The 26,537-nt window shown below is 36.9% G+C and overlaps 4 protein-coding genes across 21 annotated transcripts; all 4 read right to left on the minus strand.

Annotated features, from left to right (window-relative positions):
* Window positions 1–208: 208 nt before the first annotated feature.
* LOC147551977 (systemin receptor SR160-like) lies at window positions 209–4,228 on the minus strand. The gene has a single exon (XM_086671037.1). It carries the CDS (start codon window positions 4,040–4,042, stop codon window positions 473–475), a length of 3,570 nt encoding a protein of 1,189 aa, XP_086527163.1. The 5' UTR covers window positions 4,043–4,228; the 3' UTR covers window positions 209–472.
* Window positions 4,229–9,526: 5,298 nt separating this feature from the next.
* On the minus strand, window positions 9,527–15,597 carry LOC147551978 (Tetratricopeptide repeat (TPR)-like superfamily protein). Of its 18 annotated transcripts, none has more exons than XR_015236898.1 (7): window positions 15,152–15,597; window positions 14,883–14,972; window positions 14,627–14,769; window positions 13,581–13,769; window positions 11,316–12,951; window positions 11,109–11,198; window positions 9,527–9,965 (listed from the first exon to the last, which is right to left on the minus strand). XR_015236898.1 is itself a non-coding variant. In XM_086665897.1 (5 exons), the coding sequence occupies exons 2-5, from the start codon at window positions 14,886–14,888 to the stop codon at window positions 11,400–11,402; spliced, it is 1,890 nt and encodes a 629-aa protein (XP_086522023.1). In that variant the 5' UTR covers window positions 14,889–14,972; window positions 15,152–15,597; the 3' UTR covers window positions 10,001–11,399. The 18 variants fall into 18 exon arrangements, 5 of the variants coding, with proteins under 5 accessions (XP_086522023.1, XP_086522025.1, XP_086522024.1 ...); XR_015236897.1 differs by lacking the exon at window positions 9,527–9,965 and adding an exon at window positions 10,001–10,919; XR_015236894.1 differs by having other exon boundaries at window positions 11,109–12,951.
* A 1,643-nt stretch (window positions 15,598–17,240) lies between these two features.
* On the minus strand, window positions 17,241–20,697 carry LOC147551979 (uncharacterized). Its single transcript, XM_086665903.1, has 3 exons — window positions 20,447–20,697; window positions 18,187–18,879; window positions 17,241–17,605 (listed from the first exon to the last, which is right to left on the minus strand). The coding sequence occupies exons 2-3, from the start codon at window positions 18,738–18,740 to the stop codon at window positions 17,542–17,544; spliced, it is 618 nt and encodes a 205-aa protein (XP_086522029.1). The 5' UTR covers window positions 18,741–18,879; window positions 20,447–20,697; the 3' UTR covers window positions 17,241–17,541.
* A 724-nt stretch (window positions 20,698–21,421) lies between these two features.
* On the minus strand, window positions 21,422–25,534 carry LOC147551980 (uncharacterized). The gene is made up of 3 exons (XM_086665905.1): window positions 25,131–25,534; window positions 23,200–23,280; window positions 21,422–22,217 (listed from the first exon to the last, which is right to left on the minus strand). The coding sequence occupies exons 1-3, from the start codon at window positions 25,287–25,289 to the stop codon at window positions 21,807–21,809; spliced, it is 651 nt and encodes a 216-aa protein (XP_086522031.1). The 5' UTR covers window positions 25,290–25,534; the 3' UTR covers window positions 21,422–21,806.
* Window positions 25,535–26,537: the final 1,003 nt, after the last annotated feature.

Below are 26,537 nucleotides of genomic sequence, written 5' to 3' on the forward strand. Positions count from 1 at the left end.
ATCGTCCTTAATTTGTAGTAGTAGTTAAGTTAAAATAAATTCTTCGTATAAAGAAAAGAAAATATTCTATATAAAAAGTCAAAGATCTACCCTCCCATTTTCTTTTCTTTTTTTGAATCTAAATTAAGGAGTTTATTAAGATTTAATACTTTTCGGTGACGAGGAAGACAACCTAACTATGTCTATGAAATAATGAAGATATAACAAGTTAAAATGAAAAGGGTTTCATGTATAAGTATTCAATAACTAAAAAATTTGTAAAGAACAAGGATATATTACATGGAAATTTGAAATACTGAAACAATCATTTTATACCATTTGATAAAACAAAAAAAAAGTTGGTAGCCTGTAATTCAATGTCTCACCTTCTTCTCAAAGAATTTTGTTTCTCTTCTTTTCTGTATTGTGCTGGTGGTGCAGGTGCAGGTGCTGGTGGTGCAGATGCTGGCAATGGACCGAGGAACTCATTGATCTAGTGTTGGTTTACTTCGGGGCATTCCTTTATAGGAGCCATATCAACCAATTCACCTGCACCAAAACTTTCAGTTGTTTCGTCTAGTTTTGTTTGGATTTCCTTAAACTTTGCCATAACTTGTATCATTGTCGGTCTCAGCCACGGTCGGTCATCCAAACAAGCTAATGCAACTAGTAAGTGTTGACGTAACTCGAACTCCAAGCTTGGGTCCTCTATCATGAGTTCATGATCTAAAACATCGGTTATTTTCGCTTTCTCATGTTGTTTAACCCACCCAACTAAATTGTTTTCTCCAAACTCAATTGAACCTGTAGGCTTTTTACCAGTAAGTAACTCTAGTAGAACTACTCCATAACTATAGACATCTCCTTTGGTTGAACATCTAAAGCTCTGATAATACTCGGGTGGGACATATCCCGGGGTGCCGGCAAGAGTACTAACAGTAAGATGAGTATCCATTGAAATCATTAACCTTGCCATTCCAAAATCGGAAACCCTAGCTTCCAAGTTTTCGTCAAGTAGTACATTACTTGATTTCATATCTCTGTGAATTATATGAGGAGTGCAAGTATGGTGAAGAAAAGCTAAGCCTCTTGCAGCACCAATGGCTATTTTTCTTCTTAGCTTCCAATTCAACTTGATTCCTGATTTTTTTCTATCTTGTAAAACATCTTCTAAGCTTCCAAATTTCATGAATTCATAGACTAGTAATCGTTCTTCGCCGACCTTGCAGTAACCCAAAAGAGGAACAAGATTTCGATGTTTTATTCTTCCGATGGTTTCCATTTCAGCCATGAACTCTCGATCACCTTGTCCACTTATCTGGATTAACTTCTTGACAGCTACAACCATACCATCCTTGAGTTGAGCTTTGTACACATCCCCAAATCCTCCGGACCCAATGAGACTGTCATCGTGAAACCCGTTGGTGGCTTGTAGTAAATCAGCAAATGTGAGCTTTTGAAGAGGCTTATCAAAGGTAGAAAGGTTGATACTCATCGCTTCTGTCGCACTAGTTAATTTCCAATTAGTGTTTGTGAAACCCAAATTTGATATGTTATTATCAAAATCGAAATCGGACTCTGTATTCATATCCTTCTTTCTTCTCCTTTTGTTACGCTCGATAACAAAAACAACTAAACCAATAATGCAGAAAATGGAAAACAATAATCCCATTGCCACACTTTCAAGCAAGTAAGCCTTCCTTGGGCTAGAACTTTTATTGCGAATCCTCGACGCATTTGGGTCTAAAGACTCATCCCCACATGGAGGAAGAGGGTACCCACATAAGCCAGTATTATTCTTGTAGTTGCTAGACTGAAAAGTTGCTAACTGACCAGATAGAGGGATTGGACCAGAGAGATTGTTATACGAAAGATCCATCTCGGTGAGAAGAGAAAGGCCCGAAAAGGAACTCGGGATTTGACCTTCAAGTTTATTGTACGAGAGATCGAGAATTCCAACATTCTTCAAGCTTCCAAGGTTGGTTGGAATCGAACCAGAAAGCATGTTATGACCTAGATTCAAAATTGTCAAATAAAACATGTCCCCGATTTCCTTCGGAATACTTCCGTCCAACTTATTGTAAGAAAGATCGAGAAAAATCATAGACCCATTGTTTATGAATGTGTATTGAGTACTTCCCATATAAATTCTAGTGAAATTGCAAGAATTCCTCGTCGGTATTCTATTCAATCCTTCTGGTCTGATTCCTTCAAATTCGAGAAGATTTCCAGCTCCATGACAATTAATACTTCCGTCGTTCTTCAGATACACATACTTCTTCCCTGTAACAAATAACCCAACAGCAATTTTTCCAGCTTGTTTCGAGAGAGTCGAAGGAATAGACCCACTCAGATTATTGCTATGAAGATCTAACCATATCAAGCTTTTACAATCTCCTATCTCCTTTGGTATACTGCCAGAAATCGAATTATTCCCAAGTTTCAAAATTGCTAAACTGTTAAGTTCACCAATCCAAGTTGGGATTTCACCACTCAATCGATTACTCGATAATGAAATCCAATTTAAATTAGTACAATTTCTCAAACCAGACGGAATCGTTCCACTTAACTCGTTGTTATCCAAGATCAAGTTCTCAAGTGTTTGAATATACATGAGTTCTTTAGGAATCTCACCACTTAGTTGATTCAACCACATAATCATATCACGAAGTCGTGATAACGATCCTAAACTCGAAGGAATTGTACCCGATAGATAATTGAAACTGAAATCAAGTGAAACTAAATTAGAACAATTACTCAAACTTGCTGGAATTGTATCAGTGAACAAATTGTTCTGAAGATATAACTCCTTTAAGCTGTTTTTAGGATCTTGACAAAGATTTGACGGAATTGATCCTGAAAAATTATTAGAACTCAATTCCAATAACTCTAAGTTTGTAAGTTTCGATAAGGAATAAGGCAAAACCCCGACGAATTGATTATAAGATAGAATCAAGTTCTTCAAATTACTCATTTCAACTAAAGTTTCAGTTGGAAACTCACCAGATAAACTATTGTTAGATAGATTAATGGTTTCTAACAAAGAACATGAACTTAAAGTATCAGGAATTGAACCATAAAAGTAATTCGACGAAAAATCAAGCTCAATTAGATTAGAACAAGAATCTCCAAGTTGTCTAGGAATTTCACCTGAAACTTTGTTATCTGAAAGATTCAAGAACTTGAGTGACCCACATCTTGAAAGTTCATCACCCATATAGTCAGATAACCTATTCCCTGAAAGATCCAGATATTCGAGCGAATCACAATTACCCATTGCAGGAATCCCACCGGAAAACTTGTTTGATGATAAATCAATATGCTCCAACTTAGAACAACTAGATGGTACTTGAATATTTCCAGAAACTTGATTTCCCGCCAAATTCAAATACTTTAGATCAGAACAACCAGTTGAGAGAATCCATTGAACAATGTTTTGACCAGATATGAGATTGAATGAAAGATCAAGATACTGAAAATCAATCAGAAGACTGTTTAAACCCTCATTTTTAATGCGAAAATCGAATGAGTTTTTCGACAAGTTTAGATTTTTCAAGCTTTTACATGAAGATAAACTCATAATATCGGAAACAGAACCGGATAAATCATTTCCGGCGAGATCAAGATCAGTTAACACATCACTACAATGAAATTTAGAAGGTAATGATGATAATTTACCAGTTAGATTAGTAAATTTGAGTGACAATTTTTCTAAATGATCTAAACTCATAAGATAAGAAACAGAGGAAAAATCAGAGTTTAGAGGTATAGAAATCAAATCAAGTGATGAAACTCTAACATTATTATTATTGTTATTATTATTACATGAAACTCCAGTAAAAGAGCATGGGTTTTGATTAGATTTCCAATTTGGAAGAACACCAGGATTTGGAAGTGAATCTTTGAATGAGAGTAAAAGATGAGAGTCACCATTGATATCTTGGGATGATACTTGAATGATGTCATGAAAAGTACAAGTGAAGGAGAAGAAGATGATAGTAATGATGATGAAACAGAGGTTTTGTAACTTTACAGACAGAGATATGGAGAAAATGTCTTCCATTTTTAGGTTTTGATATGGACTTTGGGGGTTTAAGATTTTAGTTTAGCCATGAGAGGAAAGGAGAGGTCTTTGAGAGAGAGAGAGAGAGAGAGAGAGAGAGAGAGAGAGAGAGAGAGTAGGGAGGGAGAAGAGATCACATATTGAGTAGACAAAAAAAATCAATACAGCTGTTGAATAATTTCACATGTTAACAAGAATAATTATAAGATTATTAGTACACTTGCCTCTCTCAGAGTCAGAGGTCTTTCTCTTTGGTAATTAGTATAGGGAGATACACTTTGGTTATTGATAGATATCACAAGTAATAATTTTACCCAAAATTGGCTTCCAATCCAAAAAATAGTTCTAATGAGAACTAGCCCCCCTTGCTGCCAAAATATTAGGCACAGGTCCAGTGGACAGATTTTCTCTTTATGTTTGGTTTTTCATCCCGAAATGCCCTTGAAAATAAAAAAAAGAAAAAGAAAAGAAATTTTCATATTTTTGACAAAAGTCGTCTTTTCATTTACTGCATGTCTCATCCAAGAAATAAATTTTCTTTAATAAATTTGCTTCCATAAAATTACCTTATATATATATATTTTTTCTTTATATTTTAAGTCAGTTTAGTGTTGAAGGTTGAAAGACAATAATAGAAGGGTAAAAATCGGATTATGTTGTAGAGCAAACATGTGCTCTTTATATAATCTTGCATGGCGGTGACGAATCACGACTTAAAGGAGGTAACATGTCTGGGCTATTATGCTTACTATAGTGGATATGATCGTATCTCACAATATAGAAAATGGATAATCGACATTTCTCTCATGCAGTGTAGAGCTCAGCTTGCCTAGCATATTTCTGTAGACCTTCTATTTCATGACTGAGGTAGTAGAGCTAACTCGGATCCACTCGTCTGTTGGTGGTAGATTTTTTTCAAGTCCACCTCTATGTTGGCTTAGTCGAGGCTCCCTCGTGCATATTCAGCGATCCTGCACATACTACCCAAGTCATTCAATTAACTCATTTGGCAGGTCAAGGCTGACCAATATTTGGCTCAACAAGAGTCCCCCACATGCCTTAGCAAAATGCAGAGACGCTAAAGAGTAAAAGAGTTCAATACTTTTCCATCTGTCATGAATAGTCATATGCAAAATTCATATTATTGATAATTCTAATTCGTACTTTTCCACTCTACAAATCTGTTCTTTTTCTTCTTGGTGGCAAAGCATCCACTTAGTCGTCACGCTTCCTGTCCTTGCACACGTCACCTCAATCCCTTTGGGAATTCAAAGCCTGATATTCTTTTAAAGATCTACTCGGTAACCCAAATGTTCCTTTGATGTCACCGTTACAAGTTGCATTCTCACCACGCGGTCATAACTCAGACCTTTCGCGTGACAATGGCGATTCATTGTCATAATTCTAACGGATCCCTGATTTTCCATAAGTAATCTCCATTCTCGCTCTTCAACGTTCTCTTACGCCTTCGAGCTTCTCTTGCGCCTTCAAGCTAATCTTCGTATTTTTTTTCTCCTTTAAATCTTTCAACTGTACTTTAAATCTTTCAACCTCTGAACTTTGTTCTTAACCATAGCCTCTTAAGCCTAGCTTCTTGCAAGTAACCCAGGGGTTCATCTAATTTCTTTGTCGTCTTCTAAAGCTCATGCACCGTCATTCTCAGTATACCTCTATGTCTAGTAGAAGATTTCATTAGCAGGCTATTCGCAGGCTCCAACATCCTGACTAGGATTTCAATAGTGGTTATCCTAATATTAACACTTCCACTTTATATAGTCGTTGGAGAATTCCTTCCTTTATGTCTCTATCTTCCTATAAAAGTCCTTATTTTTCTCTTTTGACCCATCCTCATTCTTTCGTCATGGAAAATTCTTCTAGCTCTCCTATATCTAATGTTGCCATCGCCTCATAGTCCATCGGTCATCTTGATTCCATAGTTGTTTTACAGAACTGGATCTCCCTGCTCTTCGTGTTAAGCTTTGCATACCAGAGCAATTTGATTTGATCATCTCTGATCGAGACAACAGAGTTTTCAAGACAGATGGTCAAACCTTAGGATTTTACGAGATTTTTTTACGTGGCACTCTGTATAGCTTTGCACCATTTTTTACTATCTCATTTTTCCCTTGCAGTTAAATCAGAATGTTGTGGTGATCATTAACACCTTTATCGTCAGGTGGAGGTGATGTCGGTGCTTAACCTGAGGATTTTCACGTACCTCTTCTAGATCAAAGGAGAAAAGGATGGTTTATGGTACTACTTTTCTTCCGGAGACTTCTGTCTTATTGTCACTAAATCTGGATGGACAAATTATAGGGAAAAAATCTCATTCATCTAACCACAAACCCATGATAAGGTGTGGGGCCTGCTAATAGTCACTCTATCATTTCCCAGGGAGATGCTAGAGTGCCCAGTTTTTTGGGCATTTTAATGCCCAGCTAATGTGGAATCACTAAAAGACAAGATTTTTTCAAAGTTTGACTATGGTGGGGACCGCTTTTGTTTCTAAATGAGGAAATATGTCATCCTCTAAATACCGATTTCTAAGTCACTCTATCATTTCCCTTTTACTTTCTCGCTATAGTTTCTCTATCTTTTTTTCTCGAATTCTCAGTCATGGAAAGTACATAACTCAAGCTCAAGGAAAAAGAAGAAGATACCTCAGAATCTGCTAGAGCTGAAGATGAAGTTACTAGAGCACAGGTTGCTCCAAATGTTAAGCTTGAAGAAGTCGTTGTCAGTACTTAAGAGGAAGACGAAGACATTATTCTAGATATGTAAGAAACTTAAATCAAATTCTTTTCTTCCTATGACCTTTTTATTTCCTTTTCATTCTGGATTCATTTGGTCTTATTTATGTATTTTCTGTTTTGTGTAGAAAAGCAAAGCTTTATCGATTTGATAAAGAAGGAAATCAATGGAAGCAAAAAGGTGAAGGTACTGTAAAACCTCTTAAGCACCAAAAAACTGAGAAAGTTCGTCTTGTTATGGGCAAGTCGAGGACTCTCAAGATCTGTGCAAATGCAGGGTTGTCCCTCTCAAGATTGGGAGAATCGACAGAGGGCTAAAGTGAAAAAGAAGAAGAACCATAGACTTTATGAAGAATAAAAGAACTAAAACATTCTGGATTTTTTGAGAGAAAAATTGAATTATAACGGGTAAAGATATTTCAGGAACGAAAAAAAATATAAATTGCTAATAAGTGATATTTTTTTTATCACATGAACGATAAATACACGTAATAATCTTGACACTTTTACTGATTTTAAAAAATAACTTTTCTCTTTGTTATTATGTAAAATATCTCAACTCAAAATCTCATTTTATATTAGCATTTCTCAATTTTTTATCGGCATGGAATGCAATTTAGAGCATCTCCAATGCAAAACTCAAAAAAATGTCTATTTATCCTATGTGTCAAATTCTAATGGTGATTCTCAAATCTCACTCCTAGGCCGGTGTCGAAAATAGAGATCCTCAATTTTTTTTGCGTCTCCAATGCAAAACTTTAAACTTATCTTATTTAATTATATGTCACAATTATTTTTGTAAATAAATAATTAGTTATTTAGAAAATATAGAAGACTTGTTTTCTATTTGTTGAAAATCCAATATTGATGAGTTGGGCAATTATAGATATCTCAAGAGGACACTCTAGAGTGTCCTCTTGAGATATCTCTATTTCACCCTCGACACGTCATCTTAGAGATGCAAATAAAGTATTGTATTGAAAAGAGTTCTTAAGAAAAAAATTCTAAAAATCATATGTGACACTCAAAATTTCGTGTTCCATTGGAGATGCTCTTAGGAGCTATTGAGCTAATATGGCTTTCTTTGCAAACTGGAAGGTACTAGGGAGTATAGACAAAGAGAGACAGAGAAGGTACCTCCACTCTTCCTCCAGGAGTCCAGGGTGTTGTAATTCCCACATGATGCTTAAATAAGATGTGAGGAGGGCAACAAAGCTAGGCAACTGCCCCCACCACCAGCACCACCTATCATAAATCAGTAGTACTATCTCAACTTTGACCAAAGAAAGCGATAAACCAGGGAAGAAGAAGAAGAAGGACAATCAATGAAGAGTGTGTCATTAATTATTAGATAATAATAAATAGTTTAGAAGACGTGTGATTAGGGGGTGATAGATGATGACTTCATGCAGTCAGTGGGGAACCTTTTATTAGGAAGATAGGAAACATCACACGTGCATCCGCACGAGGTCAGGTCGATCCCCCCCCTCTGGCCCCCTCCTCCATTTAATACTACTACTACTACTCTATATCACCACTGTATTAGAGAGAGAGAGAGAGAGAATAGATACAAACAAATCAAATTAGAGAGAGAAACAAAAGGGAGAGTCCTCATCAAAGTACACCAATCAACCATCTAATTTGGATTTTGTTTAATACTATCTATATATATATTATCAAGGGGTAAACGAAGGAATAGCTGGAGGTGTTTAGGATAGCAGGTTGTTGGTAGTGCATAAGGAAGACAAATTATTAAAGAGTGGTAGGACCTTCTTAGACCCTGCCTGGATTGACCCATCCACAGCTTGCACTACATATCGTTGTTTATCTCGTTCGTAGATTATTATTATTACCCATTGTTTACTTTCGTGGGAGACTGTTTCGATTTAAACATCTTGACAATTCCGCTTTGATACTCCAAGTGGATAGAGACTATTCACGTGTGTAATATCGATCAAGAAACTTCTCCCACAATTTAATGACATATCTTGACAAAATGGACAAGAAAATATAATAGTAAGGTTACTTCAAGGACGACGGTAGCCCACGCCCTTGTTATTAGACATAAGTACAGAAATAAATCTTTTACTTGGTTAACACATAACTACTTTTCTAACAAACTTTCTTAACTAATATTTAAGCTAGTGGACCTGGGTTGTCTGGAACTAATAACCACACCCTCTTTCTGACGGCACCTACTTCACTTCTCACTTTATAAGGTTAACACTCCCCTTACACCTAGGTTAACACTTCTCATACATCATCTTCTTCATTCATGCTGAGCTCTTATTCTAACATGCACCCTCAAGTTGATGGGGTGGGGTGAGAAACTGCATCATCTTGTCCGAAGGATAGAGAAATTTAGTTGAGGAGAGTCATTTAGTGAGTTAAGTCGGCAGGTGTGCACTTTGTGATTGATTCGAGGTCACTAAGTCTCTGACAGAATGACAGTCTATCTCGATATGCTTTGTTCTTGAATGAAAAATAGGGTTAGATGCAATACTTTGAGCACCTAAATTCCACAATAGAGAGTAAAGCTGTCAGATAATGAAATACCCCAATTCATGAAGTATGAGAACCCCCGTAATTCAGATGCAACAACTGATACAGCTTTGTACTCAATTTCTGGTTGGCATTTTATTCTTCATTTCGAGAACATAATAAACATCGAAAATGTAGTTATGGTTGTCATTTTAGTTGAATGAAGATATTACATTTCCCTTTTACAGGAATCTTTGAGGAGTCACTAATTTTATATTTTTATTTACTTCAACAAACAATTCTTTTTTTGCCACAAATATGATTACCCGCACCTGTATCAAGATACCAAATATTTGTTTGTGATTCATCGTGCCAATCACAAAAAAATAACAATGTAAGATCAACATTAGTTTTTACATCACTTTCAACAAGATTTGATTCTTCCTCAACTTCATTTTTTTAATTTGGTAGAACAGAATTTGCATATAAGAAATATATACGAGTTGGTGAGGAGTCGGCTTGGATATGTAACTAGTAGGGATAAGCTTCTCGACTATCCGCCTCCACCCTCGACCGCTTGTTTCAAAACTCAAATGGTCTCATTCATTGCCATCACGACCCAGAAACACAGTAGGTCAGTTTGTGAATCCGCAGCCCTAATTCCAAGCACCAGACTTACTGCATACTAAAACCTGCACAATAAGGTATAATCTCTCTATTCCAGGGATTCCAAAAAAACATTTTTATTCCAACACTGTAAAATCGAAAAACAGGAAGAAAATATCACAAATCTGAATTACTCAAAAGTGAGAATTAACTGATTCAAAGGACTGAAAGCCTCAGAGGTATAGGCTAGATATCCATGATCCTCCCCCACTTATTTTCACTCAGAGATCACTCGAACAGACAAAACTACAACTGATAAAAGTGTGACGACTTCTTTATATACAGTAGCAAGCATGTGGTGTGCCTCATTGCGTCTAGAGATATTCCTGTAAGATCCCAATTAAGCTACATAAAAGCACAAGTGCACCCGTGACGATTGTTACCTTCATTGTCCGATAAACTCTCATCACTGTCATCAGATCTATTCCGGATACGAGCACACTAATTTTAAAGCTCAGATCAGAATTAATGTTGTTAGTTTGTAACACTGTGGAGGGAGGATGACATTCCATCCGCCAATGCAAAGAGACCCAATGGTACAATTGAGTGCAGATCTGTCCGCTGTCACAATCAATGAGCCCGGAGCAAACCCACGGCTGGGAATCTTCATGTGTCATATCTTCTAAGCGAACAGGTCTTCAAACTGTTGGCTTCGCAACTGTAAAAGGCTTGGACCATAGAAAGTGGGTTGCGAATATTTTAGCAAATTACTGATCTCAGCGTCTCAAATTGTTAGTGTTAATGCAAAGTCAAATACCCCGTAGATTAAGAAGCTTTGAGAAGAAATGCTTAGGTGATAGAGTAGCTTCCTTAACCGGCTTATGGTTTTGACGAGTGAAATTCTTCTAACAGTCCTGGTGGAAATAAGCAGGCTGTCATAGGGATCTCACGATGGCAAACAATCGATCCCCAATGCTAGATGAATAGTGACGAAAGTACTATTTCTAGTCCAAATCTCTGTCTGAGTCAGCTTCAACCCACTACATCAAAATGAATTTTAATAAAATCTGTACAAGTTATACTTGAATGCAAAGAAAAGAAAGAGTGGCTGTCATTTCGTACTCTGGTTGTACGACCATATCTCTACTCTAAGCTCAACGAATAACTCTAATTTCGTGAAACACTACCAATTAAGGACTTACGAAGTGTATAGAGGGTTAGAAGCTTACCTGCTACAATGCCAACCTATCTTCAACTTGTGAAGCCTGGACAACAGCTTGTCCCTGTCTTTCAGGAGCTTACATATGGAGATTTTAAATCTGCCACCAACTCAAAGGGATTAACTTTTAGGTCGGTCAAAGATTTGAAGTACCAACCACAAAGTGATGGCATCCTGCAGATTAGTACTTAAAACCGAAGTGTATCTGCTTTCTAACCATGATAAATTCTGAAGATAACATTTCGATCTTTTCGTACAGATACAGCTGAAGCCAAAAAATCCAGAAATAAAATCCCAAAGATTAGTACCAGATGAAGCCCAATTTATATATGTGAGCACATACTTGGCATGCTTCTTCTTTTAACCCTTTCTTGTTTAGCTCAGAAATTAGGGCATGATACGTTGAATAGCTGCTCTTAAGCCCCTTCCTGGCCATTTCTTGATAAACGCGAATTGCTTTTTCTGCATCTCTCCTTTTACAGTAAGCCTTGATGAGTATTTGAAACGGTACATGGTCAATAGGTAAACAAGACCGACTTATCTTGTTGAAGAGTTGTGTTGCTTTCTTTATGTTTCCCTTCGCACAATGACCTCGAATTAACTCAGTGTAGGTTATAAGGTCTGGCTTGTACCCACTTTGTAACATCTCATCATACAATTGGAGTGCGAATTTAACATGGCCAATGTTACAGACTGCACCTATTAACATGTTGTAGGTGACAATATCAGGAAAAAGCCCATCGGAGACGATTTTATCTTTTAGGGTTTGAGCATCCACTATGTTTCCTCCCTTCACTTGCGCATGAACTAGTGCATTATAAGTGTATATATTAGGCACAACTCCTGATTCTACCATTTGATCTCTAATCATGAAAGCACTTTTAAGATCCCCGCAATTCCCATATCCATCAATCACTAAATTCCAGATAAGAGGCTCTGGTACCATTGAGTTCTCTAACATACTCCGGAGAAAGTTGTTAGCCTTGATAACATCCCCATAGATACAGAGGCCTTGAATAATCATCTTGTAAGAGATGTTATCTGGTCGAACACCCTGTCTTGACATGATACTGTATACCTCACAAGCCTCATCTAGTTTTCCATCTTTACATAAACCATTTATAAGTGTGTTATAGGTAAATATATCTGGAAGGAAGCCTTTTTTAAGCATTTCACTGAAATACGTGTATGCAAGTTTCATATCCTTCTTCAAGCAGAACCCATGAATCAGCACATTATATGCAATCCCATCAACAGGAATTTCCATCTGTGACATCTTAGTCCATAGATCCATTGCTTGAACCATATCTCCCTTCCTCGAACAACCATCCATAAGTATAGTTGAGGTGATCAATTCAGAGTGTGTCTGATCACCCTCATCTAATATCTCTCTGAGAAGCTTTTGAGCGTCCTCCAGAAAACCCTTTCTGCAAAGAGCATGGACAAGTATATTACAAGTAATTCTATTGGGCTTAATCCCACACTTATCCATTCCAGTGAAAAGATCTATAGCTTTATCTATGTTACCATGGTGGCAGTACCCCCCAATCAAAGTGTTGTAGGTAATCCGGTTTGGGGTGGGACCCATTTCAAACATATCTTTGATAAGCAAACTGGCTTTTTCCAAGTCCTCTATATTTCCCATCTTGCAAAGCCCGTTGACTATATAATTGTGCGTAAAGGTGTCGAGAATCACACATTTTTGTACCATCCTGTTCCGGAGCCTTAGTGCTGCTTCCACCTTTCCATCACTACACAAATCCCTTATAAGTGCAGCTGCTGCCGTATGCCTAGTTAAATCAACACTAGAACTACATTCCAGACTGACACTTCCAGCTATAGAAATACTTTCCCTGATACAATTCAAAATTTTCATATTTGCCAAAACAAATCCCCAGAAATATGAATTACAAAAAGAATGTTCTATCAGATGCTTTCGAACTCGTATAAGACACTCAGATACTCTTGGTAAGCATAATGTGAGATTTTCTTATGTACATCTCGTTTGAACTAGCACACAATCATGTGAGGAGTTAGGACCATAAAACAATACTCTACCGTGTCTGATGGAACAATGGTTGGTAGTTTGGTACAGACAAAACTAGTCAGCGAAAATGAAATGCCTAATAACTACAAGGCTATATATGCTGTATTCCCAAAAAATGTTGGTTCTCACTAATCGTATCAAACATTTCTAGTGATGTCGAGTACTAACATTCTTCATGGTTTCCTTACTCCATATAACATAACGCATAAGTTTCATAGTAATAGTTGTTGTTCAATTTGAGCAAAAGAGCCGTTGTTTGTTTAGTGTGGGTGGATTTACTTATCAAGCAATAATCCATGTATTATGTGTGGGCTTAGGCCTTAGGATGATATTAATTGAAGAACAGATTAATTTGAAAAGGCAAAGTTTTTTTTTTGAATTGGAAAAAACTTCAGTTTCAAATTCAATAAACATGGATAAAAAGTATAATCTAACCTTATTGTCTTCAAACGCTCCAAACTTTCCTTTAGCATTATTTCCAATGCGTTGAAAACAGCCTGAGTATCACCGTTATCATTGTGGTTGCTTTTCCTTTTAAAAGACCAATCTTGGGCTTTGTTGTGGTAAGGATTATCAACAGTCACCATCTGATCATTAACCGTGACGGGCGACAAATCGACATGCCTACATTGTCAAATTATCAAATTGATAATAGAAACCCACGTCAGATTCTTAAAAGCAGACATGGAAAAGTCCCAGGGCTACCTCTAACCTCCCTGAACATAAAAAGATATAGAAAATGATCAACCACTGAAATATTGAATCAGAGGTTTTCCAGCTTTGTCAAGCAATAAAAGGGACAAAAAATCCAATGTTATCCCAGTGTGTGTATTAGGTTACATTCCTGACTCTTCGATGAATTAATTTCGTGGACTCATGGTAACTTAGTCAGTTGTTACTGGGCCAAATCCCAAATGTATTAGCTCAAACAAAATCCTACTAACAATCAGCTAACAGTCTCCGAAGTCTGGACAGATGAGTAATGAGTTACTTAGTTCCTATAGATGTCCATTTTCATAAAACTACTGCTACTTGTGTGAACAAAAATACTGCCACAAGGCCACTAATCTCCGTCATTATATCCATTCATGTCACAAGGAATAATTGATGTTGCTTTCCTTCAATAGTTGAGTGATATAAACTCTCCAGTAATGCTCTTACATCCGGCAACTATCTAAACAATTGTACGGTAAGTCGGTAACATGTTTATATTATGCTTTACCGCTTAACAGTTAACATATATTAGAGACCTTAACTACATATATCTTTTCGGATAAAGAATAGTTTTGCTCAAATGATGATTGATTAGATATATATATTTCTTCAAATCACATTATTAATGCAGTATGACGAGCAACTAGCATTAAGGAATCGTAGCGACGGGTCATGTAAACTATGTTACTCCCGCCTTAAGTCGTCGAGAATCATGGTACGAAAGAAAATACAATTGAAAAATATAAAAAGAGTTCGTAAACACATACCTTTGACAGAAACTATTAATGGGCTTCAAGTAGAGAATGCTAGAAAAAATATGAGTGATTCCCTTGAGGAAAGCTAGGGTTCTAACGTTCGTGATGTTAACTGCCCGAAGAAAAATCTGGAAGTCATCACTTACACCTATAGTCTGAATTTCTCAAACTCAATTTTAAAAAGAAAGAACTGGCATCAGTTTACCATCAAATACAGAATAAAAAAAAAAAAATCTAACAAAACAGAGAGTAAGGAGTTTTCACATACCACCATTTGATGTCAATTGAATTTGTGTATAATGATTTCTGCCCTTGTTTCAAAACTGAGCTATTTAGTAGTTCCAAACCCACAACCTACCTAAAAAGAGGAATACCACTAATTTGTAGTATCAATTAATAGTGATGATTAAATCATAAACAAAGGGCATGACATTTTTTTTCCTACTGAAAAGGATTATGAACATTATTATCTTACTACATTCTTCAAAATCTGCTAGGTTTCAAATATCAAAGTTTTTCTAGAGAGAGAAAGTATACCTTCACCGGATCTGAAGAAGACGACCGACCGGCGCAACTTCTCTCTCTCTCTATCTCTGCAAAATGGAGGTTAAAGCCTTAGAATCTTAGATGAGGGGGATGAAGGCTTCGGTATGGACTATGGAGTAATTCTCACTGGTCTGCTGGTCGAATGGAGAAGGAGGGGAAGTTTGGGTCGTGGTTATAAGCGCCCCATCGTTTATCTCCAAGGCGCCCCAACTATTTGGTCAATGAAATGTGAGGGGGTGGGGGGGGGGGGGTTAACTATTGGGCATTTCGATCGCTTCACTAACGGCACAACTCTATTTAATGTGACGGAAATTACTCAAAAGGTGGGAGTTTCAGTAATTATTAATGAAAGGTGGGGATTTTAATAAAGTGTATTATGAAAAAGTGGGGATTTCAGTAATTCTCCCATCGTAAAGAGAGGGAGAGGTCAAATGAGTGAGAGAGAAGTGAACCCAGAGTAATGGTTGTTTATTTGAGTGAGAGAGAAACCATAAACAGACACAAAATCAAACAACTTACTGTGGTGTGTGGTGGTTATTCGAGTATCATGAGATGTCGAGTGGTCATGGACTCATAGTAGTTCCGGCCATTCGCCAGAAGTAAGTTAGGGTTTAAGGTCTTAACGTTAAGGAATAAGGACACTTACAAGTAATCGATGAAGGATTCAAAGGAGAGAGAGACTAGAGAAGTCAGAGAACAACAAAGAGAAGATGATGAAACTAAAGTTTCTCTTTTCTCATTTCTCATTTCTTGTCCCTAGAAATCTAACGGTTATAGATGACCCTAAATATCTAAAGGTTTAAAATGATTCAAATTATCGGGCGGGTATACGGTTATAACAAACGGACGGGTATGGACGGGGATCGGTCGGGCGGACAATATGACCGGTCGGACTCGGGCGGATCACCGGGTAAGGTATGTTGCCCGCGTCCATCCACTTAGATATTTCGGTCAGGCGGGTACGGACCGAATCGAGTATCGGGCGGTCACGGACCCTTCGGACTAGGTTGGTCGTGGACGGGTACCGAGTTTCCGGGCCAAAATCTCACCCCTAAGCAAACACAATGGTTGTGTGTCAGGCTCCTAAATTTTTGAGAGCCCTGGTTAGGGTGTTACAGGATGAAAGCTCTGCGGGCACTCTGAAATTTCTTACTTCATTGGGCTCTTTCCTTGAGGCTCCCAGGCCCTGGCCACTTCCAACTAGTTGTTGTGAAGAGATAACAATCTTTAAACAGAAGGAATTGTATTCTATTCTTTGTTTTTTTTTTGAACTTTTTTTGTTAGAAGTTTCTTTTTTTAAGTTCACGTTGAAATCCTTTTTAAGCTTATCTTTTTCATTTTTGAAAATTTTTAAATACTCTCTCGAAAATTAGATCAAATTTTAATTTGGAATTAATATTTTATAGTTGAAAATGAGATTAAAATTCCAAACAACAAATGTACAAACAATAAAATTTGAATTAGGAAGCCCTAGCTAGAGAGCTTCTCTTGGAATTTAAAATCAAAGAGACTCAAAAATTTAGAGACTCCGAAAGTAAGAGAAAAGCCTCCCATTTGGTAACTTTTAGGGTCCGGCTAAATGCACCTTGCCAGAAGGTTGTTAGCATTCGGAGGAAGAGAATGCCTGAGGTCAATCTCCTTTGACCCCAAACACCTACTGACATCCGGGTATCGAGGACACAGATCGATCCGTCTGAAATCCAAAACAAGAACTCGGACTCAAGACCACTTAGAGAAGTCTCAAATTGGCCCAGTATGAGCCTTTGCTTTGGATCTCGAACTAGCCAGTCTGATACCATTTCATGGGTATTTTTAATGGTGGTTTTGTTAGATTCAGAACAGGATCCATTCTTAACAGTTAGATAATAATCTTTATCCTCTGAAAAATTATTGTCTCCCTTCTATAGAGGTCTAGTTGCTCAAATCCGTTTTTTATTCACAGTTGGAAGTACTTTAGTAAAATCGATTCTTAACAGTTAGATAATAATCTTTATCCTCTGAAAAATTATTGTCTCCCTTCTATAGATGTCTAGTTGCTCAAAACCTGCACATTAAGGTATAATCTCTCTCTTCCAGAGAATTCGAAAAAAAAACATTTATACTCCAACACTGTAAAATCGAGAAAGCAGGAAGAAAGTAGGGTATCACAAATCTGAATTACTCAAAAGTGAAAGAATTAACTGATTCAAAAGACTGAAAGCCTCAGAGTTACATACTGGAGATCCATGATCCTCCCCACACTTATTTTCACTCAGAGATCACTCGAACAGACAAAACTACAGCTGATAAAAGTGTGACGACTTCTTTATATACAGTAGCAAGCAATTGCATGAGGTCTGCCTCGTTGCATCTACAGATATTGCCGTAAGATCCCAATTAAGCTACATAATAGCACAAGTACACCCGTGACGATTGTTACCTTCATTGTCTGATAAACTCTCATCACTGTCATCAGACCAAACCACTGTGTCAGTAACATTAAGTTACATTTTCTAAAACAAATTCATAAAAAATACCTACTATTGTAATGAACTAAAATACGACACCGAAAGCACAAGAGAATCCTGGAGAGAGCTTTCTAATATTCTATTATTACTCAACAATAACCAAAAATCATGCACAAAAGCATAAGATATAAGTACTCCATGGGGTAAGTTTGACTAACGATTGAGACTACATTTAGTATTCTACATATCTGCAGCTTTACTTCGCTTGAAAAAACCATTAAGGAGGTTTAAGATTAGACTGGGAATTCCTCCCTATGCTAAGATGTCAAATTTGAAGCTTTGAAATTTCGATGATATGTAGCGAAGGCACAAAAATAAAATTATGGATGGCAGAGAATCAAGACAGCTCAAAATGATTTCAAATCACAATATAATGAAGTAGGTGAACAAATTCAGTCCATTTTGATGATGATGATGATGATGATGATAATTGTATTACTATATAGGAATGCAGTTCAAATCACAAAAGTAAATCAATTGACTTTCTAAATAATCTTAATCAAGTTCAAGCTCCAATACCTGACTTCAAACTCCCTGATCTCGGTTAGGTCTTGTCCACAATCATCTGTCCAATGTACTTTCTTCACTTCAGTGCATCCAGAAACGTTATGTCCATTTTTGCCCATTTCGCCACAAAGATCATCAACCCTTATAGGTACTGGAATACAAACAGATGGCTTTCTCAAGCTACTCTTCAGATATGGTTTCCTTCCATTCTCAATGTCTCCATGATCAGTAGTGTAATTCTCACCCTTGTAAGGAATAGAAGGATGCTCTGAATGAACATCTTGCTGCTGATTGTGACCCAAATTTGGAGGGGAATGTGGTCCTAATCCTGCAGAATTGCGGTTAAAGCAAACAAAGGATGTGCATCTACGAGATACACGATTTTTCCTGGAAGCCAGCTGGAGTTCAAGGTACGCTTCCTGCTCTATCAACTTGTACCGACTCCAATGAGAATTTCTCAAGAATCTCTCTTCAGTTTGCTGGCCTAGGAAAAGAAGAGCAAGGCCCTTACTATACCCAGAAGCCGAAGAGGAGAAGAAGCCTCCTCCTTCCACAGCCAGTAACATCAGAACGGTTCATCTGGACATTATCAATAGGTTCTACATACATTGTTCGCCTCTCTTCCCAACCTGAGTCCGCTGATTCTTCATCCACTCAATAGTTCGCCTTCACGTAGGCTCTCGTATGTGAATGTTTAAACGAACACTACAGCAAATAACATGGAATGTCGAAATGCTTAGCACTTCTAGCAACCAGTTCTAAACACAAAAACATACTTTTGTTTGTGCAGCTTCTTTTTTATTTATTTTTTTTACAAACTTTTTTTTTGAAATGGTATGTTTACAAACTTAAACGACATACATAAATCTTTTGAACAGTTTCCTTTTATTTCATAATATATTAATTCAAAATCTCAAACAAATTTTTTTTTCAATGTACTTACAAAACCAAGACGACAAACAACATTACAATCCACATTAGAAAAAAATAGGTGAAAATCTAATAGAAACGTATGCAGCATGTCTGTTTTAGTATTTGTGTTATTTGATACTCGAACACTTAAAATGCTTGTGTTAGTGGCAGCAAGGAAATTTCTGTCACGTGCACGAAATCACACTTACAACCATTTCCTACATAGTTTCCATCGACATGAGGGAAATTTCGACCGAAATTGTTGGAAATTTCAAAATTTGCACCGACATGATGGAAATTTCAACTGACATACTTGAAATCTAGCAAAAAATTCGGAATAACTAATACTAGAAACATCTCTTCCCTTCATCTTCATTTCTCATAGATATCTCTTTATTTTTATTTTATGATTTCAATGTTTTCTAAATCTATTTGAACGATTTACACCCTGACTTAACTGCCTAAATTGATTTTATCTTAGTAACACCCCTGATATAACTGTGTAAATTGACGATACCTTTTGAAACTAATATAGTTTGGTAACTATTAATCTCTTATCAGTAAGAATGTTATCTTTTGGGTGTTATAGCCAAAAGTTATTCAATTTCCCCCAGATGTAACTGTGTAACTATTAATACTCCCTTAAACTAATAAATTATGTTAATCTGTTAGAAATATTAAGATATGAGACGGATCGAGATGAAGAGATCTGACGACCAAGATGAGTCCAAGATATTGGAAGATATCGAAGATATATTTTCCTATGTTTAGGATATCTCTGTAACTATTTAACAGTAATATTAGATAGAGATTATATTTGTTTCCTAGTTTAGTTAGGAGAAACATCATTTTTATGCTTCATTATGGTTCAATAATCTTGTTACACATAATTGCATCATATTTTTATCATTTTTGTAGATCTATAAGATTTCCACACTGACCGAAACGTTTCTACGAAACTTTTCCACTTTTAGATGCTCACTCCTAGATGTTGGAGTAAAAGAAACAAGCACAATTTTAACATCAACTGAATTATATCATAAAAATTAGCCAAATGAAGGTCCGTCCGACCGTCCGACCGACCTCAATCTCATAAATTAAAATCAAGAAGACCTAAATGAACCCTAAATACTGTTCTTCACAATTGTTACAAAATTGAATTAAAAGAACTCAAGAAAAGAAAAAAAAACACTAGTTCCTTTTTTGAAAAATTCAAGTCAAATACACCCTAAGAACACTCAACTTTACAGTAGAAAAAGACATACAGTTATATAGGGTATCTAGTATTAGCATATTGAAAGCAAAGTAACCCTAATTTGAGCTAAAAAAAATGGATAAAAAAAATCTCAGAACTTAATACCTGATGAATAGATAGGGATTCCCAGGCAACTAATTCAGTATTCAATCGAGATCAGAAAGGTTGGATACAATTCCTGACAGTCCTCCAAATAATAACAGTTGAGATGGGAGTCTGGTGATTTTCTTTATGTATCTCTGTTGTTGTTGTTGTTTCGGAGAAGTTTTCTTTTAAAAAGGGAGAAGAGAAGAAGACTTGAGAGGAATAATTACAGGACGGCGCATGATAGTTGTGGTCCCTTTTTAGCTTTGTTTGAACTTATCACGTCAATTCTTTATCTTTATTAGTTTCTTTTTTTCTGTATTTTCTCCTTAATTATTTTTCTAACTCATTTTTCCTGTTAGGGACCAAGTCAATCTCCTTTTACCCCAAACACCTATTAGCACCAAGTATACAGATCGATTCGTTTGAAACCCAAAACAAATGACTTGGACTCAGATAAGTTCGAGAATTCTCGATTTTGTAAAGATATCATGTAACTGTCAAGGATCGATCTCGTACATCAAACAAAACCACCATTAAAAATACTCCCAGACTAGTCTCGGACTGGGTCCTCTGAAAATGTATTGCCTCCGAAAAATTGAAAAACTCAGAAATTTTTTTTATTAAAGCTCGGCCTTCTCAATATGGTCCCCAAGGCAATTCTAAGATTGCATCTTTGGGAAATATCAGATTATTTATGAAGGTCCACCTAGCTAAGGATACTTTATGGAAAGGCTTTTTGTAGAGTAAAGAAAAAGATTGGTGCTATTTAGCATGTAAAGCCCCAATCTCTTTTTAGGGTAAGCACACATGATGTATTCATACAATAAGGGTACCAATCTCATCCAAAAAAAAAATACAATAAGGGTACCACAAAAGTACTGGAGTAAGGTCGGTATCCCTAAGAAAGTGAAATCATATTACATTTTTCTCTCATATAATTAGCCTTTTTTAAGCACATATATATATATATATATATATAGAGGCAAAAACAAAGACAATGTTAACTAGTTTCCTTCTCTTTTATTATGTAAAACAAAAACCATAAAGAATCCAATTAAAAGAAGTTTCTTAATATATAAAAAGACTCGAAACAAAACAACAACGAAACATGAAAGAACTTTTTTGACAAATGAATTATGGTTAGGCTCGGAAAATACCCACTTCTAGTACTCCATCGAAGAACACAACACACCACCTGTTCTTGTTGTCTGTTTCATTTCATGATCTTCTATAACCGAGCCTGGTTGCTGCTTTATCCACTACCACCTATCCTATTCTTCCTCGGGAGGATTTGCACTGGACACCAACCAGAGAAGTAATTACATCACAAACACCTTTCCATACTTTTAGCAGATGAAGCCTCAGACTGAACTATGTATCAGAAGGCATGATCAGGACTATCTGCATGCATGTCCATTAATGAATCGTTGGAGCTTGGGGAGGTGGAACGCCTGTTCTGTTGATTGGGAAAATTGTTTTCGTTGTTGTTCCTAGTGACATTTCCATTGGGTGGAACAGTGTTTGAATTGAAAGATCCTTGGGACAAGTGATAATGCTGAAGGCTTCGACGAACGGGACTAGATAGGGCATTTGAGAAGACTGAGTTCTTAGCTTGATTATCAGAATGCCCAGATCTAGGCCCCTGTCCAGCTGTGGCTAGTCCAAATGAGCCAGATGAAACATGCCCACCGAAGTTCACAGTGTTGCTAACTGATGGTTGGGAGTGTTGATGTTGGACTTGAGGTCTCGGAGACATTGATGGCTCTTCTCCACCATAGTCAAGTTCATTCTGCATGAAATGACAAATTCTTGTTAGTCTAGATTTAGCATATATTATTACCACTGATGATGAGCCTAAAAAAAGTAAGCTGAACATGGTAGCAGGGACTGAAGGAACTCAGCACCAGTTGATTTTATATTTTCGGACACGAGCACTCATGAAATAGTTCGAGTCGAGGAAAATTCTTCTCAGATAACCGCTGAATAATGAAAACAGTATCAGATGGTCCACCCTTATAGGAAATGTCAAGCTCCATATGGTTGATACATGTAACAGGACAAGGGACATTGCTTAAGATTTACAGGTGATGAACTCTAGCCAAAGGCCCTTGTCAAATTGTTAGTTTCCTATCCTAATATTCCCAACATTGACAATAGTTCACAGTTGACATCTCGAGCCTCTTACCAGTGCATAGATATTTAATAGCCACATACATAGAATGAGGTAATTGTAACATATCAATGAACTCCAAATTCATGATCTCAAAACCCATAAACTTGGATGTGAATTCATCAGCCATTTAATTTTCAACGAAATGTGTTAAAATAGAACTGTCATATAATGTTTTGATGATGACTACATACGACACTTCAAAGGCGGTCAAGGCAGGCCTTGAAGCCTACAGCAGAAGGTAAACTGCACTTAAACACAAGGGTATGTCTCTTCGAAAAAGAAAAGGTGCACGCCTCTTCTTAGAGGGGCTTACGCTTCATAATGTGCGCCTTGTGACAGTTGACTTTTTTTTTTTATGAGATTGTGACAGTTGACTTGCATAATCTGTTTAGGAAAAGATCAAATAAATTGATCCATTTTCCGAAGTATCCTAATAAAGCTGACCCTCTAAGTTGATATCAAAACTATCAAGTGACATCAGTAGCATGAAATTCACAAAAGCAATGAGTGGAGAAAATAGCGATTATTGAATATGAAGACGACATGCAGATGCGCATCAAGAAAGAAATCTCTAGAAGAGTAGAAAGAATTAAGGCACCTGTAGATGAGTGAGTATGTCTGACGTTTTCACTCTTAATCCTTCTTGTTGTTGTCGCAGGATCCATTGATAAAGTTTCTCCTAACAAAACCAAGAAAATCAGACTGGGACAAGTAAACTAAAAACAATACAAAAGCGGGAAATTATAAAAATTTCAATGAAATGAACACAGGACTATAGGTCCAGAAAAATGCCAAATAGCTATGTTTTATTAAGAGGGCTGTTGGATTGCTCCACGCTTCATCCTTCAAGGTTTTCAACCAATCAGATTGCATTGTGAAATGTAAACACTACCACATCATGTCAACAGAAAGCGCATCTTACCTGCATTGAAATATTAGTAATTGCAAGTTGAGAGCTTAAATGATGCAGTTTTATAAGAAGGAAATTTCAGAACTCTTCGAAGATATGATGACTTTAGCCCACCCTACTAGGATGCTGGAGCATATGATACAGCCTAAAGCCGTACCATTGAGAATGAGTGTTCGAAGATTGTAGTCCATCATATTGTAGTTCCAGAATGGGCCTGTTTTTCAAGTCATGCTAAAACCGTAAAACTAAGATGAATTATTGGTCCACCCTAAAGCATACCATTGAGAATGAGTGTTCGAAGATTGTAGTCCACCTTAATTCTTATGTTGTAGACTACTTATATTGTGACATATAATTTAATATCACTGCCTCTCTCAAACCGTTTGACCTTTTAGAGCAAGGCTTGTGAATTGAAGCAAATACCCTAGACAGTCGCAAGTAAGTATTGTGCATGACATAAAATCAACTTACTCTCTTGTCAACCGCCTAAACTTCAGAAAACAATTTTACTACGCTATTACTTTACCCACCCGAAATAGATTTTCCAATTAAGATAATGATACGAGAAGATGTTTATGCCAAAGAATGTGATTTTGGACAATCATCTGAAAAAATTGAAAATTGAATGAATATATTAACAAGAAACCTTACAAGCTGACTGCCGGATTAACTTTAAAGGAAGCCAGGGCAAAAGTCATGAAGGCCCGCACAAACAGAGCGTGAAGCACAACATAATAGAGAAACTATCATTGCTTCCCACGATAGGGCATAATCTATGAAGTCTTGTATTTTGCCCATTTTTTGCCCTGCCCCAGATACATATAATTGTTTGCCCTACCTTAACCATGATACCCAGGATCACCTTCCACCAAAGGACCCCACATTTCGACAATGGCAAACGCTCACCCGAGTTCTCACCACATAAACATAACTCAAATTTTGGGCAAACGCTTACCCGAGTTCTCACCACATAAACATAACTCAAATTTTACTTGTTTTAAACTCAACAGTTTAACCACCATTTAAGTTATTTAAAAGGGCACTCTGCAACAACATTAACGGACAGCGAAAAAATGAAACAAAAGAAAACCCGAAGGTTGGACAATATTAAAACCAATTTTTGTTACTTAAATCAAGCTGAAACAAATACCCTCTTTCGAAAATTCAACAAAACAAAGAAATTAACCTAAGACTCTATCATAGAGTTGAACAAACTCATAATTCAAACTCTTTGTCACCATCATTAGAACATCAATTCAAGAGTATGAAGACAATAACTATCTTATATCTAGTTGAAAACAAACTCCTTTCTCAAAGTCAACAAAGAAATTCAAACACTACCATCAAGAAAATCATCTAAAAATGCTACCTTCAATATGAAAAAAGAAAAACCCACCTTACCTTGTTCACTATACTTACCCCCAATAACTAATCCCATAAGCAATACATACATAATGAAAACTGATCAAACAAATTAAACATGTCGGTGGGTAATAACAAAATAATCAGATAATTTAACAAAACCCATAAATTAATCAAAGAAGAACAAAAATCAAAGAAACCCCCATGACCCATAAGGTTAAGAAAAAGGGGGGGAGATGAAAGTGGGAGTTTATTACCTGGGCATGGCGTTCACCAGCTTGAAAAGAGAGTTTTTGATGATTTATGGCTTGTGAGTAGAGCTGAGAAAGGGAACTAGCACCGCTACAAAAGGTTGTATACATCGTCCGATCCACCTCATCTAGCCGAGTCGCATCAGATTTCCTCTTCTTCCCCATGCTTTCTTCTCTCTCTCTCTCTCTCTCTCTATATATCTTAAGAAAAAGAGTAGTACCACCACATCCAGGAAATGAAGGAAATAAAAGAGGGGCGTTTCCTTTTGGTTTGATGGAGTAATTTAGCAAGTGGCGGATGAAGCTAACAATCCCACCCACGCAAAGTCCCCCTTCCAATGCCAGAGAAGAGAGAGAGAGAGAAGAAGAAGAGTCCAGGACCCATCCAGTCCCATTGGATCGACAAAAGATGAAACAAATACTCCTACTCAATAGGTTTTCTACTTTGGGAAGTGTTGGGGCACAGGGAATTTTACCAAGGGCATACAACATATTTGACCCGTCAAGAAGTCTAGAGATTGACCTAAACGACAATTGTCAGACGTGACACACGAGCAAACTTTTCATAGAAACAACAAAGAGGTTGAACAACTCTGACCGGAGATATTGTTGGGAAGTCGATATGAGTCCTCGACACATGGAACTATGTAATAACATGAATCCAAGCAAATAGGTGGACCAGAGTAAACCCTGCCACCTGAGCCTTAGAGTTGGGACCTTTGTAAACTTAAACTTTGTACCTTTGAGTTTTGCTCTGTTTGGGAGAAATAGCGGGTACGTGGAAGGCGAGATAGCGTTGAATATCCGTTTTCCTTATTAGAAGATATGATCATGAGTATCCGTTTTCCTTATTAGAAGATATGATCAGAAGATCATGATCAAAGACATTCTATTAACAGTCATGTTACGTGGATATTATCAAGCCGGTGTCTTACCACTGTAAAATCACAGTCGGTGATTGACCACTGGCATGCGAACTTATATAGACATCATAGATTTGTCCTAAAAAGATATTTAATCCTGACGTTTTGAGATTAGTTAAATTTCTAAGTTGCACATTGAACTTCATAGGGATATCTTGAAACCACTTTCCAATATCAACACTTTGGTGTTCGAGGAAGGGATTGTCACTTCAGCAACCTCCAGACATTCGTTACCACGAATACAACAATTTTCAGAATGTTCACCACTCGAATCCATTTTAATCATGTATGGAGATGAAGATGGATATTTAATAGATAAGTAGCTAGTTGAGAAAAAAAGAAATGAGATGCGGATGCCTTGGCTATGATGCAAATAACCCTTGTGAAGGTACAAGAGCTCAACCAAAGGAGAAAGCAAAAAGAGGTTGAGACAAGGAGAAAACCCCTCAAGCCTCTCGTAAGAAACCTGATTTTTATGCCGGTTCCTCCG

This window comes from Eschscholzia californica, unplaced genomic scaffold (genome assembly GCF_041429995.1).
Source record: "Eschscholzia californica isolate CP2 unplaced genomic scaffold, dmEscCali1.0.p SCAF_3, whole genome shotgun sequence".
NCBI lineage: Eukaryota > Viridiplantae > Streptophyta > Magnoliopsida > Ranunculales > Papaveraceae > Eschscholzia > Eschscholzia californica.